This window comes from Heteronotia binoei, chromosome 5 (genome assembly GCF_032191835.1).
Source record: "Heteronotia binoei isolate CCM8104 ecotype False Entrance Well chromosome 5, APGP_CSIRO_Hbin_v1, whole genome shotgun sequence".
In the NCBI taxonomy this organism is placed as follows: domain Eukaryota; kingdom Metazoa; phylum Chordata; class Lepidosauria; order Squamata; family Gekkonidae; genus Heteronotia; species Heteronotia binoei.
The window spans coordinates 80,713,563-80,731,996 of NC_083227.1; the positions used below are offsets into that span (position 1 = coordinate 80,713,563).

Sequence of the window (18,434 nt, forward strand, 5' to 3'; positions counted from 1 at the left end):
CCCAAGGCATTTTCCTGCTCTGGAAGAAACAGATACCACTGTACACATAACAGTCTTCCTTAGAAGGTCGCACTGATCTTCAAAATAGAGTTCCACTGTACATGCGGCTTCTCCCCCTATACAAGAGACCAGTCACCATATCACAAAACATGGCAAGCTGTCTGTTCTCCTCCATATTTTTCCAGCTAAACATGGAACCCTTGGCTAAATGGATAGTAGCTCACCTCAAGAGTGCTGTAGGAAACCCACGGTGTACACTCTCATTCTATTATCTCTTCTGGTACACAGGTTTTGGAGGTTTTTGTAGTGTTATGCACACCTTCCAATCCTCTTTGACTACAGAGAGCAGTGGGACAGAAGATGGGGGTGCACATATACCAAAGACAATAATGTCTTTATCACGCTGCCTTATATTCTCCTTGGAAAAACTACTGTGCTTCAATCAGAATGTCCGAAATATACTTACATTCTCCTTCTCAGAGCTGCCATACTTGGCTCTAATCCTGGGTTCCTTGATTGTGGCCAGGTTGGTGCCTGTTACTGTCAACAGCGTCCCACCACTATAGAGCAAGCAGGAGAAGGGATTGTTCAAAGGCTACTTGTATACAGACAATTGCTGAGTCAACCAAATCAAAGACCAATTTCTAGAACACAAGGCAGTCGCATGACATCTCTTATCTTCAGGCTTGGGACGCTGCAACCATCAAGCTGCAGTTTTAAGGCTCAACTAATGAAAGTGAGCAATCCCTGTTCCAGATCTCATTCAAATCCATAATGGCACTCAGAACTCCCATGGACATACTCTATATTGGATCCAGATTGAGGAGGGGGTGTCAAAAGGCTTTCTTGTGCCTTCCCCCTGTTAGTGTGCCATAATGGCCTTGTCTCCTCACTCTCTGGGATCAGAGCTGTCAGAGCTACAGGGAGTTAGGAGATCACTGCAGGAGCATCAGCACCAACAGGGCTTAAGAGAGCATAAAAGAATCACACCCCATTCAAAATTCCAGGACAAAACAATCTTACTTCTTCTTGCTTTTATTTCATAGCTTCACATGGCATCAAAATATTGGTTCAAAGGAACACTTCCTGGGTCCTTAAGACTGTTTGGTCCTGGGCTCTGGACCACCAACACGGGGGGGGGGGGGGGGTTTGACAGTCAAATCATAGGCAATTTATGGCAACTCCATAGGGTTTTCAAGGCAAGAGACATACAAAGGTGGTTTGCCATTGCCCAGCTCTGTGTACTAACCCTGGTCTTCCTTGGTCTCATCAAGTACTAAGAAGCTGGCCCTGCTTAGCTTCTGAGATCTGAGAAGACTGGGCCAACCTGGGCTCACCAGGACAGGTATCCAAACATTCCAACCCCTATTGCCAAAACCCTGGACACCTTCTCACCTTAAGAAAGTCCAAAACACAGAGAATCTCAGGACCTACAGCACCGAAGTGTACACTGTATAGCTAACAACTACTTGTTGCTGTGATGGTTACTTCATATTTATATTGTGGAGAAAAGCCAGTGTGAGAACCAAGGGCCTATTGTACCAGGTGCTTTACAAAACACTCCAAAGGTCACAAGTGTGACTTGTCAAAAAAGCTACAGTGGGATAGCCATTCATAAACACCAGGATGGGACTCACGAATGTGTTGGTAAACTAATATAAATTCAATCCCAGATATTTTGGACAGGGTGTTCGGGGCCATGGATGGACGGTTGCAGCAGAGCTGGGTGAAGTTGAATACAGAGGGCCTGCACATGAACTGTGTGGGTCTGGAATCAGGAATCAGGCTCCCAGTCTTTGGTGCCAGTGCTGAGGGTAAGGACTCTTGAGGTGATGCTGGATTCCTTGCTTTCTATGGAGACCCAGATCACTTGGGATCAGCCTTTTATCATAATTCCGCCCCCCGGAATTAGCTATGCAATGGTCACTTCCAGGTCAAATTATTGCAACTCACTCTATGCAGGGCTACCATTGAGCCTGATCCAGAAACTGCAGCTAGTGCAGAATGCAGCAGCACGCCTGCTGACAGCAATGCCTGGCATATGCACAATTGGGTTTGTGGGTATTTGAATCAACTATTGCTCCATGTTGGCAGCACCCACTTCTATTAGATTATGAGACACTTATCTAGTGCTGAGACACCAGCAAATATTCAATGAAACCATTTTATTCCTTATTGACAAAAGGAAGCAGATAAAGTTCAGCCCACCTCACTACACTGCCTGCAATAGATGTGAGGCTGTGGTGTCCTAAGAGAAGCCAGTATAACAGTTCCTCTTGGCAAATTTATTTATTTATTTCAATTGGCTAGGCCACTCTTCCCTACAAGCAGGGCTCAGAGAAGCTTGCATCAAGAATCAGATACATACAAATAAAAGGAAATCATTAAAATACATTAAAATAAGTCCTCCAAACAAATAATATTACATCCTATATTCAAGATGGCAGTAATTTCAGTGTTTGCAAACCCCTTGGGTGGAAGGGATATGAGGAAAGAGAAAGGGAAAGCTGGGAGTATGAGACTGCCAGACTGTTTCTGTCCTCAACCAAACGGCCTGATGGAACATCTCTGCCTTGCAAGCCCTATGGAAAGGTAACAAATCCCATAGAGTATAGATATTCTCTGGCAGAGAGTTCCACCAGGCAGTGGCCAGAAAAGGCCCTGGCCCTAGTCAAGGACAGCCAGATCTCTTTCAAGCTGGGGACTACTAGAAGATTCTTATTACTGGAGCATAAAGCTCTTCCAGGGGTATATGGAGAGATCTGGGATTGGAAAAAGGGAATAGACAAAAATTGTGTGGCAAATAGGTTCATATCCATTGGTACACCTAATTGTTGTTTTTAATTAGAGACACACACACACACACATATACATACACATGTTTTAATGGTTTTGATTTTTCACTTAGGGACTCTAAGCTGAGTAGAAAGGCAGCATAAAAATGTTTTAAAGAAATAAATCAAAATCTGTCTGTCCTTTAAAAAAAACTGAAAAACATTGTAATACATCCATTCCCTTCAGATCTACCTGTTGATGCTCCACTCAGGATCTATCTTCTGAATTGTAGGGTCTTCAGTATAGTAGTATGTCACTTCAGGACTGCTAAGAACAGCTCGGTTTATGTGAATGAGGATGGGTGCCTCCCCTGGGACCTGGCCAGGTGGCGTCTTACACCGGATCTCACCAGCATTTCTCCTGTGGGTCACAGCCAGAGAAAAATGCCCCAAATAAATTTCTTAGTTACTGCATAAGCTCAAACACACTGGACTTTCCACTTAGGAACAGATATCAAGTCATGGTGCCTCACAACAGACCAACCTGGCACCAAACAATTGCTCTGCTATGGTGTACAAAAAGCACCAATATCCTCTTCCTAAAAAGATCACAAAGCACTTAGATCTAGTACTGAAAGCTGCTCTACTGAATACCCGACTCTGGGAAACACTGCTGAATGCTGAAGTGACATCCTTATATTAATCTATGGTTTAAAATACAGTATTTCCTGGAAAATGCTATGGAACCTGGGGAATGTCTACTACACTAATGCAACCTTCCCCCCCGCCTCCCGCCTATGGACATAGCCGTGGGCCTATGCATGTGGAATGTGGGAAAGAACCCATGTAGGACTTGCCAGGGAAGCAGCCAGCTACGCTCCATGGTCATGGAGCTGTTCACCTCTTCTCTCAGATGTACTGCCCTCTGAAATGTAATGCCCATCTCTTGCTGTCTCAGGAAAATACTGGAAAAATGATCAGTTAGCACAAAAAAAGAAATAGAGAGCGAAGGCAGCCGTTGAAGCTGCCGTAGCTCTGGAGCGTTCCCCATCGTGAGGCTGTTGCAAACAGCAGCGATTAGGGCTGATAACCAGTAATTACTGCAGGAAAATATTTAAAGAGCTGCTCCATTATCATCCCTAATCTAAAAATTATCCACTTCATGGCTCAGGGATTTGTGCTTTTGAGAGGGAAAAGAAATTCACAGTCTCCGGACTATGTTTTTTTTAACTGAGAGCCTTGAAAAGAAATTCCATATCAGGCACTGGAGTGCCTGCTTGGCTCCTCCTGAGTGATACCTTATTTTTGATAGACACACATACATACATATACTTCCACACATCCCTCATTCAACTAATCCCTTTTCCCCCTTTTCTATTGCACACCACAACAATTCTCATCCAAACCCACATATGCCTCACCATGAAAAGGCACAAGCTTGTCCCCCGATGGTCACTATGATGTCACTTCCTGCATTGAGGTGCTTTCCCTTTATGCTAATCCAGGTGCCCCCAGAGAGAGGACCCCGTGAGGGTGTCACTTGTGAGAATGTGGGATTCTGTCAAAGGGGGGAAAAACCATTATGTCCACAGTTTAACAGGTATCATCAGTATCAAGGAAAAGCAGAAAAAATGCAGAAAGAGAAAAACAGGGAATCGGTTCATTTAGGGCATTTTGTGCCATTGCGTGTATCACAGCAGGACAATACATTCTTTAATTCTACTGGTTTCCACCTTAAGAAAGCAGGTAAGAAAATCAAGCACTAGGAAATCAGGCCTTTATCAATCCACTGTACCCAAGGAGAAACTACTGATTCATACACAACCCAGAAATACAACACTTTTTTGCATGGATTGCTACAACAAATGTTCAGCAACAAATGTGTTACTTTTCTTTGGGTCCAGCACTCAAGGAGACTCTCAACAAATGATGGACAAATCCAATCAGCTAGCCAGTTTCAATCATCACTAACATGGGAACTACTGCTATTTGCAAAAGCCACCTCCCGGTTCAAAGAAGAAAAACAAAACCTCCCTCATCTGTAACATTTCAGAATCTGTGACTTTCCTTTGGATTTCTTCCAAGCAAGCTGCAGGACAGCCCACTACAAACTAACAAAACATTGGTCAAAACTGCTTTCTTGACCTCAGCCACTAAAAATGTAAACCAGGAGCTTCAAAGCTGAAACAACACAAATCAACAGCTTGAGCAAAGAGGTCAGTCTATACATTTATATCCTTAATGGCTTAGTACATTGACCACTCCCTGACTGGCAGCCATGACAGAAGCTTACTATGAAAGTTAGAGTACAGCTTATGTTTCCCGTTCCCAAGCATATGTTTGTTTACAAAAACTCTGTTAGAGATGGAGAAAAAACATGGGGGATTTCAAAGTAAGAAAAGCTGAATAAGAATGGCTGATACTATATATCCCTTACCACAAAGGTGAAGCTTTTCAGGGCTGTGGCCCTATAATTGGGGGAACAATCCCTGACGCAGACTTCCACAGGTGCATCTTGGATTTTGCTAGGGCTGGCTTCTCCAATCTCACAGACAATCCTAGGGGAGGCACAAAAAGTATTCTTGTAACAAACATGCAGTGCCTGAGCAGAGCTGCCGTGCAGAATCTGGGAAGTATTCCTTGACCAACATATTTTTATTTTTTTTTAAACTGCAGATCAACTACTTCCTTCTGACCTGCTACTGCACTATGATAGGCTGTTCTTAAAAAGAAAGTTCATTTCAGGAAACATACATCCACAAGCCTCTCAAAACTGCAAAACACATTAAATACTAGATATGCCATGATGCTTGACCGAACGAGATATTTATCCTTTTACAGTTTAACAAAACAAGTGAAATAAAAACGGAAACTCCTATCACACACACAAACACACACACACAACCCTCATCATAGCATGTGCAGTAATGGGTATGGTTTAAAACTAAAACAATGTGATTATTCCAATAATTTCTACCACAGGGTCTTTAATATCATTGTAATCTGCGCCTACGAAAAGAAAGGTTGCCATACTGATTTCTCTTATGGGTCTCGAGTCACATGTTTATGCATAATGGTGATCACGTCTTAATTAGAAAAGCCTGGGCAGATTTAGAGAGTGCAACAACGAAGAATATACAGACAGAAAGGACAGTATTTGCTTCCACAGATCTCTCAACACACATTTAGAACTCCGATGGTTAAAAAGACTGGTGCATTTAAGAAATGGTATTTGCTTTAAGCTAATGCAAGTTCCACAAAGACCTTTCCCTTGCAGAAAATATGCAAAACCTTCTCCAGTCAAAGCTCCACATTACATATCCTGGGATTCCACTCTGCTCAGCCATGTGTTGCCATTGGTTTACCACCAATAAAATGTGAAGCCAGAAGAGTCCTTCCAACAAAAATGTCATATCAGATCCAAATTCTAATTTCCTGGACATTTTGCCAGCCTCTGGAACCAAATATCTGGAAAGATTTATATGTTATTCCTTTCTAGTCACCTGCTCACCCAATGCTTTCTCCACAGAGCACAAGAAGACATTGGCATGGATGGCATCTCAATTTATCATCAATACCACACTGTGAGGAAGGTTAGGGTGAGCGACAACTGTGCCCAGAGTCACCCAGTGAGAGTCATGAGCAAGCAGGAATTTGAACCCAGTCCAAGTCCAGCTCTCTTATGCCACTCTGTGCCCCCCCTTCCTTTCAAGAAATGTTTTTTCACAACCCAGTCAAACTCTGCTGCTGGTGAAATCTGGAACATCCTTGGATCAGGCAGCAAAAGTAAAAGTTTACAACTATTATGTCCTAAAAGGCAGTCCATGCATTCTGCCTGCCTTTAGAAAATACATGTAGTCTCCAATCCTATAAATATCTGCACCCAGCTGTAACTGCATCAAGGGTTAGTGATGTTGCCTGGAAAACACAGCTTTCTTAGCATGAGGCTCCTCCCCAATCTAGGAAGCCAAAAGGCTAATTATATACATACACACACAATATTGCCACCCCTCATTTTCAGGGTACTCACTGCTCAGCACTGATGTATTCACTCTCAATGGGAATGCACATCACTTTCCCAACTCGCACCCCCAAGCGTACATCCTCAAACTTCAGGCCCAGGTTCTCACCGATGATGGTTAAGCGAGTACCCCCCTGCCGGGGACCCGTTTCAGGAAACAGCTGGGGGGAGGAAGCAAAACAAAAAACAAATGGTTATTGAATTGGCTAAGTCCACATAATTGGTCTGTCTGCCTCCTAAGACACTGTGACACACAGCCCACCACTTATCACCTTATTTAAAAATCTAGCTCACTCCATTCCTAGGGCTCCAGATGGGCTGTAATTCAAAACAAACACAGAATCAGATAAACCCCAACTAAAACAATAAATGTTAAAATCTGGCAAGGCAGACAACCCACCCGTGCAATGACACTAATCCTACCTCCCATGACTCACTGATACAACATCCTCATTGTCATCCCTCATACTACAACAATGCAAACCAGGTACTGTTTTACAGCAATTATTTACCACTTGCAACAGGCAAAAAAATTCACACCAAGTTAGAAGTCAGTGTTAAATACTTTATATTTCCAGTGTGATACTTTATATTTCTGTCCCATATCAAAGTTTGCTGCACTCTGAAGTACTGAGCTCTGTAAAGGAGGCATTTTGGCTATGGATACCGCGGGAAGACATTTTATGCTTTTGAAAAGGGTCTGGGGATTCCTCTTGTCTGAGAAGAGCAAAGAAGAAATCTAGATCTCCATCCTTACATGAGAACAGATCCATAGAGAGTGAACTTCAGGCCATCTGGAACTATCTGTCAGAATAACTGGACTGCTGATTTGCACTGTTAGAATTCAAGCTGGTGGCTCCAAGTTATTATAGGCGTTCATACCTGTACCCTTTGGTCTCACAGAAGCAACACATGTATGCACCACTCTAGCCTTACAGCAATACAAAAGTTGACCTTTTTTTGCCTTGGGGCTGCCCATTCATATTTATTTATTTATTGCATTTTATACTGCTTTCCGACCAAAAAAAAAAATCAGGATAGCAGTCATAGCCTTGGTCATGAACCTTCCTTTAGAGTGACACAGAGAGCTGGTTCATACGTGAGTATGCCTTGGGCTCACGCACTGCTCCCTCTTACCATTGCACAGCCCTGATTCTCTCCCCAGCTTCCTGTTTTGCAGCAAATAGTTTGACTGTACCTTCCCATTCTGGTGTGGAGCGGAGGACCAGAGCAAATCGTATTTTGCTGGTTGGCTACAGCTTGGCATGAAAGGAAAGGGAGGAATGAGTATGGGAACCAGAGGCTTGTTAAATAAATGAGTCACTGTGTCCTACTGTCTTGGAATCCTCTGTATGTTTAGCTCCTTGAGAAGGGTAGTGAATGCCCATAGAGAGGCTGCTCTGCTCTTTTGTGCTGCAGGTTAATAGAGGCACAGAGGTACAGTCGTTCCTTCAGCATTCTCCTCAGAAGGGGGACACCAGCTAATCCCTACAGAGTAGGACTCTCTCCTCTCTGTCCCAACAAGCTTTGGTATTTCCCAGCACATGAAAGTTTCTGCCAGCACCAGCTGGGGAAGGAAGCCCCAGCAGAGCATGATGCGGCTCATTTGTCAGGATGATTCCCAATAATGCGGACAGGTGTGGCTTGACAAACGCTGCTGTGATGACGGATGAGCAGTGCGGTACAGGCCCACCAATGCCACTAACAAGGTAATTATAGGCAATTTTACACCACATTTTCCTGGCCCCGGTGCTCTGTGCACACCTGCGAGTGATAAAAAGGATTAATGGGCATCCAGTTGGGAAAGCTCTGTGATGGGTCACTGGCAACCCCAAGCCCAGCCAAGCCAGGCCAAGGGGGAAAAAAAACAAAACTGCCTCAGCAATGGCCACCAGCCATGAACTGGAATAACAGAGATGGACTAGCAAAATCGGCTGCTGACTGCTTACCTAGCTAGCAACACTCTAAGTGATGGTTTAGCTGTCCCTGCTAGGTCTAAGGACAACCTGTCCTGCTTTTTTCTAAACTAGTGGGTGCTGTTGGGAAGTGGCAACCATGAGAAAGAATGCATCTCATTATTTATTTACATTTGCATCCTGCCAACCTCCAAATGCTCAGAGTAGATAACACACTTAAAACAGTTTAGGCGTACTCTTCAAAAAATTACTAAGGAAAAAACCCCATCGGCCTCCCAATACTGTCCAAATGAAAAAGACTTACGCTGCCTTTGGAAATGCTCAGGCTCTGGCAGACATCCAGAAGAAGGGATTTCTATAATTATGAGGCAGCTGAGTTTCCTCACTGCCTGTTCTTGCGCAGATTGCATTGTTAAGGAGACACAAATGGAGCTGATCTGAGTTGTTGCGATAAATCATAAGGTAGGAAAGAGGTATGCGGGAGCCCAAGATGTATGGTGCTCTGACTTGGACTGTTATTCTGCTTGCATAACGGTGAGAGTCAGCACAGATCCTGAAGCACAAATGCAATCGGCCTGTGACAGCTTTGTGCCCAAGACAGAAAATCCAAATGGAGCTCCACAGGGTCATAGAACGTATTTATAAAGGAACTGATTAATCAGTTGTTACCTTTTGATAGCACCCCAAAATCTGCTGGCCATAACAGACTGCTCATGATAACAGAGGGCCTTGATTTAATGTGCAGCTGGCTTTCTGTCCCCAAGTCTCAACATGTTGTACTAGCTGCAGCCCCCTGTACATTTGTCACCTGTGAAACGTATACTATAACAGTACATTTGCACTTGATAGGTTGGATCCAGATTAAATTTTCCAATGGTTGGATGACACTATCCTGTCCCTCCACCTCCCACTCTGCAGCCAACTGATCTCTAAGAAATGCTGTTCCTGGGGAATAGGGGACCTTGTGGAATGATGTCGGGAGTTTGTGGTGGGAAGGGGGAACTGTTGGAAACTGCTTGGCTCCCACCCAATGTCTGTTCTCCTTTTTCTTCAATCTCCTTCAATCTCATCTTCTACAGTCTTCTGAAGCCACCCCAAAAGGGAAGTTTGGGTGGCAGAATTAACGTCAGGTCAGTATTTACAGGTTTGCTTTGTTTTTAAATTGTATCACCTTCCTCAGAATATCCTGCAGTATATACTCTATCAGGGGAAGGGGAGTGAATTGTAGGGAAAGAAGCAAATCAGTCGAGAGCTATTTCCTCCAGCCACTGTGAAGGGTCGAAAGGTAAAGAATACCCTTTCAAGGTTTCTGGCCAAGGCAACAGCATGACATTAAACACAACAGGGTCCTCACTTTTCATTTTTTTCAAACCTCAAACACCACCACACTCCACTGACTAAGCTGCAAAAAGAGACTGGGCTGGAAAATTACCACTAGGCAAAAAGGTCATGGATTGTGCAAAGCCAATGGGGAATCGGGCAGCTGAAGCCCACAAGCCCCAACTCCCATCTTTGCTCTCTGACTTGCATGCCATTCAAGACAAGGTAAGTTATAAAGCAGGCCTTGGGCAACTGCATGCCATGTTTCAGGATTTATACAACAGTCAAACCGATTTGAGCTTCTGGGGATTGTCGTTTGCTTAAACTCAATCCAATCATCTCCCAAAGTCCAGGATCAGAACTCATTAAGGCAGCTGCTGCAGCAAGCAACCCAAGTCATTCTTCCCTAAATTGGGCACCTCTGGAGTGTTTGGTAAGCCGCGGCTGTTTGTTTGGTATTGTTAAATTAGAGTTAAGGGCTGCTGCGGCATGTTAGATTTCCCCTCCACTGCAGCAAAACTGACAAGGGCCACATGTTTGGGGAGCAGCAAGTCTGGGAAAAAGTTGACACTGTTTGACACACTGTGCAGGGAGGTCACTGCTAAACAAGGCACATGGGAGTGAGAACTGGCAAGGAAATCTGGCTCTTTCCCTCCCTACACATACAGGCTCCCACCCAGCTTCAGCCTTGGCAAAAAGCAACTTTCTTCTGCTAATTGGATACAGAGTACAGCCTCTCAAATCCACTGAAGGAAGTGGGCAAGACATATACCGCGATCATAACCTGGGATAATGGCATCCAATAGCCATCAGCATGCACAAATAACTACAGAACAGCCTTTCTGTAGCTGCATGTAGAAAATCAAAGTCCAACAAGTATCTATTAGCGTAGCCTTAGGGTTGCCAGGTCCAACTCAGAAAATACCTGGAGACTTTGGGAGTGGAGCCAGACTTTCCCATACCCTAAAATAAATAAATAAAAATACAGCAGTACAGCTTCGCTGAATACGGTCTTAATTTCCTTGTCCCCCAGAAGCTGACTGAACTTCTACTACATGAAAGTGAATATACCCACACACACTCACAAAGCAACCAAAATAAATGCAGTTTGCAAGCACACACTTTTGTGATCTCATTGGTGCAATTTACTCGTGGGAGTTGCTGAATGTAACTATCTGCTGTATTTCCACGAACTTCTTCAAACTAGCACAGGAAAGGAAGGTTCTAGTTTACTCTTTACTATGCAAGGTTCTAGTTTACTCTTTACTATGCAAATGACTTCTGAAAGGAATGTAAACAAAATGGAGGGACTGGGCTCTCTTCCTGTCGCATAGATTCACAGGGTACAGCCAAGTGGCTCTGCTGCCTTGCCCCACCCCCATTCAGCCTTGCTCCTACAGAGATTTAAAGGCACACACACTTTCCAAATTTCTTCTAAGCTTCCAAGCTTTTTTAAGCCTTCCAAGGTGGAAAGGCACATTGTGGCTGTTTGGGCGAGGCTTGATCCTGCTGGCCTGCTGGCTGGTGGCAGGGAGAAGCCTGCAAAATTGGGATATCCCCTGCCAGGACCTGGGGACTGGCAAGCCTATGTAGTGGTCACACAGCATGGGCCTAGCAAGGCCTTCTACCGGCTGCCACCACTCTGGTAGGCGTCTGCATGGGAGGGCCCGGAGCACCCAACCACCCTTGTCTTCCTTATTAATAAATACCTTTTAACTGTGACCAAGGAGATTTGAGAACCCAGGCAGTATAACAACAAAAAGAAATTTATTACTAATGCTCTAAAAACAATAAGTGAGTGACAAAGGTTTAGTGCTATAGTGAATATGAAACAGTAAAGGTTGGTGCAAATAAGGAAAAGGAGGGAAAGGTCCCCTGTGCAAACACCAGTCGTTTCCGACTGGGGTGATGTTGCTTTCACAACATTTTCACAGCAGACTTTTTACGGGGTGGTTTGCCATTTCCTTCCCCAGTCATTTATACTTTCCACCCAGCAAGCTGGGTCCTCATTTTACTGACCTTGGAAAGATGGAAGGCTGAGTCAACCTGAGCCAGCTACTTGATACCAGCTTCCGCTGGGATTGAACTCAAGTTGTGAGCAGAGCTTAGGACTGCAGTACTGCAGCTTTGACACTCTGCGCCATGGGGCCCTAACGCGTTATCTAGACATTCCCTGCTGTAATACCAAACTCACCAGGGATCTCTCCTGCTGCCTTCTCTCCTGCAGCCTTTCCCAGAGAGAACACACCCTGTTGGTGCATGGCCCTTTTTATTCTCTCCTTCCAGGTCCCACCCTTCTCTCAGCTAGTTTCCCTCCAAAACCTTGCCACCCAATCAGAGGGATAGAAGGGATCCTAGGAAACGTAGGTTTTCCTCAGTAACTTCGAGGCAGGCTTCTCTGGGCCTGCAGGTCTCACTAGGCCCAGGATCATGACAGTAGCCTAGAAAACAAGGAGGTTACAAGTGCTGAAGGGGACTGAAACACACAGTTCTGATAACACAGCTACAATTCTTATCATGTTCTTATGTGGCAGCAAGGAAAAACTTTCAAAGTCAAAGTAATATTGGCACCCATCATGTGGCATCCCAGCATGATATATTTGCTTTTCATCTTCTCCAAAGTAATGACCCATCCAGATCTACCAGGTACTATTATCATTGCTTTTCTCTATCCCTTTCTCCTTGAATTGCTTGTTTATTTATTGTATTGATTCATGTCATTTATACCAGGGGCCTCTAACCTTTTTAAGCCTGTAGGCACCCTTGGCATCCAGACACAGCATGATGGGTGCAACCACAAAAAGGCTGCCGCACGAGGCAAAGCCAGCCACAAAAACAGCTGCTGCAGCTTACCTTCAGTAATACAGTGAAGATCCTTGTGCGGTGGTCGTGGCTGCTGTGAAAGCAACATTGGGGACCCGACTGACACTTTGCCTTTCTCCCCAACAGGGACCCAAAGTGACTTACATCATACTCATCTCTTTCATTTAACTTCACAACAACCCTGTGAAGGAGGTTTGGCTGGCAGTGTGTGAATAGCCCAAGGTCTCTCAACAAACTCTGAAGGGAAGAGTGGGGGATTTAAATCTGGGTCTCCCAGATCCTAGGCCTATACTTTAACCACTACAGTACATTGACTCACACAAGTCTTACTTGTCTAAGATGTCCATCATGGCAGTGCACCATAGAGTACCATATTTCCATGATCCACCACAGAATGTTCCTGAAGCCCATGAGGCCTTCAGGGCTTCAATCAGAGAAGCAGCATACCTCAAGCAGCATACCCTGAATTGCTTGTGCAGGGCTTACAATTAGTGCTGCAAGTTCTTAATTTAGTTTTAATTATTTAGGGATGCGGAGAGCAGCACTAGAACCAAATGCTGGCACCTACTCAAAAGTGGCAGGTCAACAGCGCAGGTGTTATCAAACCCATTTAGTAGCTCTAATGCTGCATTGTGGTTTCAGGTTAACAAACTGATCTTCCCTTCTTTGTACAAACTCATATTTCAAGTGGCAGAATGTCAGAGTTGGTTTGTACAGAGCCAACACCTCACGATCAGGTGTCAGTACAATGAACTTAAACCACAATGTTGGAGCCTAGCCTCACCCTTTGATATAAAGGGCAGTGTCTCACCCTGCTCTGAGTGTTCTCATTGCTTTAGAAATCCAGTGCTTCTTAACAAACATAAGATGATCTTGGAAAGAGATAATCTTTCTCATCTGATCCACACAATTACTGCCTCCTGCCAAGCTGTGAAATCTTGTGAGCAAAAATTCTACTTTGTGAGCTACTGGCATTAAAGTTGTGAGCAAGCGATTTGACTACTACATAAATTATTTTGCTCAGGGGTCATCCTTCCAGAGTTAAGACAAAAATGTGTGCGCCGGAGGCTAACAAATTGTGAGCTGGCTCACACTAACTCAGCTTAGAGGGACCACTGCCCCCCACCCCCAGCCATGCATCTGCTTTCTCTCACATAAGCAGCAGAGGTCTTTTTTCAGCATATAAAGTTACTATGAGGTGTCATATCTATTCCTTGGCTGATACATGCATCAAGCAGTGCTTGTGGCTTTCAAAGTCTCTGGTGTGCATATCTCCCTCTGACACCTCAAATATTCATTACTTGCCATCTCAAAAAACAGTGACTTCAGAGGAAATGGGTGGTCGAGAGCACTAGCAAGAGTTAGGGCCATGTTATCTGTGGTGGGAGAATTTCATTTTTGTGACAAAGGGTATATGAGGGTGAAAGTTAAACACACGCACGCACGGCCTTACTCCCTGTTGTTTCAGGAACTTTTTACCCAAGTCCAGCTCTGTAAGCAAAGCAGAATGGGGAGAAGTGCCAGGAAGCAGGGAAGGAAGGAGGGGGCAGAGCAATGTCTCAAGAGCCTCTGAGTCAAACTTCCATTTCCCGCTGGGAGGAGAGCTGGAGGTAGTAGAGCTCTGATTTGTTTGCACTCTTTTTTTGACTGACCAGTGGCAGTGGGATAAAAGGAGAGAAAGAATTAGAGAGGGACCATGGCTCAGTGGTGGAGCCTCTGCTTAGCATGCAGAAGGTCCCAGGTTTAATCCCTGGCAAACTCCAGTTAAAAGGACCACGCAACAGGTGACATAAAAGATCTCAGCCTAAGACCCTAGAAATCTCAGCCTAAGACCCTGTAGAGCCACTGCCAGTCAGAGTACACAATACTGACCTTGATAGACCAAGTTCTGATTCAGTATAAGGCAGCATCATGTGTCCAATTGTGCTCAACTCCCTCCAGTGTAGCTGCCAATTGGGAGGAAGGGAAGGGTGGGACAGTGGACGGGCCCATGGGCATCCTGGGCTCAATTGCCCATAAAAGCTTCTGCCTTGCTTGGAAACAACTGGTGGACTGATGTTTTAAAAGTGCCATGACAAAGAGTTAACTGCCAAGATGGTTGTTGGCTGGAATATTTTATTCTACACTATGCAATTTCTACGTTGTTTGACATGCCATGTTAATACTTCGTTTTAGCTTAGTTCAAGATTTTTACTTGGTTTTAATTTCCACAACCTGAATTCTTTTATATTGTTTACTAGACGTCCCAATCCTACTGACTACATTGATTTGCACTGTGTAATCCACCTTAAGCCTCTGTAAGAACGGGGGACTATAAATAACGTAAATAAATACTATAAATAGGCAGAATCTATGTGAGGAGCAGGTTTAGACTGGATAACAGGAACATCTCTCCCAACTGAAAGAACATTACAGACAATGCAGCAAATTGCCCAAAGGGCCTGTGGGATTTCTGTCCCTGCAGAATTTTTAGTGGAACATAGAACAGCCTCTTTAAGGCATAGTTCAGACCTAAGGAAAGTCTACAATAGCAGGATGTTGATCAAAATGTCATTTGGCATCTGAAATCGCTCTACTTTCCAACATATTGGACAGATAAACTCACATTCTAACTGCATCTGAAGAAGTGAGCAGTGATTCACAAAAGCTCATATTCTACCGCAAATTCTGTTAGTTAAGGTGCTACTGGACTCTTTTCTATAGCAGGATGTTGTAATAAAGGACCTTCATGGTCCTTTCCAACTTTGTGCTACTATTATCCTAAATATGGGACACTTCCATATCATTGAGACCTAGAGACTGAGCTGTAATCAAGACAGTCCTGTTTTACATCACATTTTAGCCTTAAATCCCTCAGGTAGCATTACTGTTTCAGCCACAGTCCCCTTCCCCATCCCTTCATCTGTAAGATGGGGACAATAAAGCTGGGCCAAAGGTGACTAAAGCATGCAAAATGAGAACTGAAAGAATGCTAAATGTTCTTATTATATTGAGAATCTGTGACATGGACTCTGTGGTTGTGGCTGTTAAGCATTTCTGTCATCCCTTCAGTGATCCTGGCCATTAAACTTTTCCTGTCATCCTCCCCATTTCATAGCCATTATTTCTTTTTAAAGAAGCACTAATTTGCCAAACCAGGCACTTGCATGCATCAGAATGAATGGCAGGTAGGGGCCTTCAGCAGAGTTAACCTACTCTGCGAGGCCAGCACAGTGCCCCACAATGCCAATAAGCAATAAGAAGCCAGCGGCTTTGGGGAGTGTGAGAGGCGCTCCTCTACTTTCCAGCCTTCATCAGATAAGACACTGAAACCCAAATAGATTAGATACTGTGCTTAGACTTGGGTAATTAACACCACCAAGGCCTGCAATCCATGGGTAAATAGAACATATCAAATAGAATTACCCGCCAATCCATCTTAATGCACTTGGAGCCAGGCCCAACAGACATGTTAACATTAATATACACAGTCTTATTAAATGAAGGTCATAAAAGCTGTCAGAGAAGAGAGATGACAAACTACCAGCCCTCAGGAAGTAAAAGGAAGGGTGGCAGAGGATGGAAAACAGATAGACTGCCATCCCATAATTTACTGATCAGGAATTGTAAGAAATCCTGACAGCTTTCACTGAAGGGACTGGGTTTAAGTTCAAGAATTAATCCTGAGCACACAATAAAGAAAGTAGCATGCAGACTAAGCAGTATATCACCGACTACCTTGCTCTGCCTGTGGTAATGTTAATCACTTGAGCCTGAATTAAAGAGACAAATTCATTCTCAATGTGGTGCAAACAATTTTGATACATTGTCCGTGCCCTGAAAATTACTACCTTGATGAAAATCAATACCTTGAAAATGCAGAAAACGTCTGTAGAATCCACTTGCATCATGCTTTAGAATGCGTCTGTCTTTATTCATAAGAGGGGTTCACTAGCACTGACTACTGAAATTTCACAAGACACCAGTACACTAATCTATACTTGGCTGACATGAATGATCCAAAGTTCCCTGGCTCATGTGTGCACTCCTCTTGCACATGTTGCCAAAATTACAAAATAAGAAACCTTCAACAAACCACTACTTGTTGTGACATCTGAATTCGATTTGATTTTGGTTTAGAACCATAGTCTGGAAGCAACAAACAAAACACCCAATTCAGATGTCACAACAAACTGCTGTTTACAGAAGACTCCCTTGATTGCAATTGTGACAGCACAGGAAGCAAAGCACCCAGAAGCCCAAGTGCTTTGGCTCATTTTCATCATGCAAGTCTGAGGGTTTGCTGTGATTTCTGAATGTAGTCCTTATCTATCTCCATTCTACAAACAGACAGGAAACAAAATTGTCACAAGGAGAAGGAGGGGGGATTTAGTAAGAGTTAGGAATAAAGCACTGAATATATTCTGCCCAGTTCTCCACTGCATACCTATCTGGATCATACAACAGCACTAGAGTCATCCCATAACTGCTCCTTATATTTATGGTCACTCACAGATCATGGGAAAAGGGGAGACTTTCTATGTCTGAATAAAAAAACTCAAGAAAGTGAAACGGGCTGAAATTTTTAAGTAGCTCCATTGTGGGAGTCCTGAGTGTTCAGCACTAGCATATGCCCCTTCTGAGCTAACCCAGCCTTTTCAAACATCCTTTCAGCATTCCAGAACTTGGAGACTCCAATTGGTACGGCATGACACAGCTTGGGTATTATTGGGAGCTAGACGGAGCATGCATATCGCTCCCATCCTGCAGGCACTTCAGTGGCTGCCCATTAGTTACCAGGCTCAATTTAGTTAATAGCTTCACATAAAAGCCCTTTATGGCCATGAACCCTCATATCTCTGAGACCTCTCCCCCATGCTCTGCCATGACAGCTTTGTTCACAGGAGCAGGGTCTTCTGCAACTTACATATGGCCAAAATCAACAACAGCCCGTGCATGCGCCTTCTCCGTTGTGGCCCCCATCTTGTGGAATGGACTGCCTGAGGTCAGGAAGGCTTCCACTCTCTTGGCTTTCTGCAAACTATGCAAAACTGAATTATTCAAGATGGGTTTTCCATGCAGGCAATAGAGTTGCCTTGAATCCAAGTAAAAAAGACAGACTATAAATAATGTAAATAAATACAAATTAAATTTTCCATTGAGCAGTGAGAATAAACTTTTATCTGTGCAACCAGCACAAGCCTACCTTGATGATTTTGGGGTCTGCACAGCGGCTGTTGCCATTACTAGCATGCATCCAGCTGCTCTCATAGGCAGGGCAATGTTGGCGCAGGGAACACCGCTTTTCTGAAACACACCAGCCACACTCAAATCGTGGATCCGCCTTGAGGCACAGCCCACAGCTTTCACGCAGAGCTGAGCATTTGTATAGGTGAGCTGCAACAGGAAAGCACAAATCCTGGCTTACAAAGGGAAGCTGTGCTGAGGAGAATTGCTGAACTGGTCATTTCTGTAAATGGAACCTTGGGGCATGACTCTCCCCATTCACTTTACCTGATCTGCCCAGGAACCTGTTACCACAACCCATTGAATTATCAGCCTCATAACTAAATGGGGCAATCAGGGATTTTACAATGCAGA

The 18,434-nt window shown here is 44.1% G+C and overlaps 1 protein-coding gene across 8 annotated transcripts in view; it reads right to left on the reverse strand.

Annotated features, from left to right (window-relative positions):
- PLXNA1 (plexin A1) overlaps positions 1-18,434 on the reverse strand; it is a 483,656-nt gene that overhangs the window by 91,747 nt on the left and 373,475 nt on the right. For all 8 annotated transcript variants that reach the window (XM_060239681.1, XM_060239686.1, XM_060239682.1 and 5 more), the window contains exons 12-17: positions 18,040-18,230; positions 6,805-6,956; positions 5,212-5,332; positions 4,196-4,332; positions 3,028-3,195; positions 467-560 (exon numbers count right to left, since the gene is read on the reverse strand). In XM_060239681.1, coding sequence (XP_060095664.1) covers positions 467-560; positions 3,028-3,195; positions 4,196-4,332; positions 5,212-5,332; positions 6,805-6,956; positions 18,040-18,230 — 863 coding nt within the window. The remainder of the gene's footprint in view (positions 1-466; positions 561-3,027; positions 3,196-4,195; positions 4,333-5,211; positions 5,333-6,804; positions 6,957-18,039; positions 18,231-18,434) is intronic.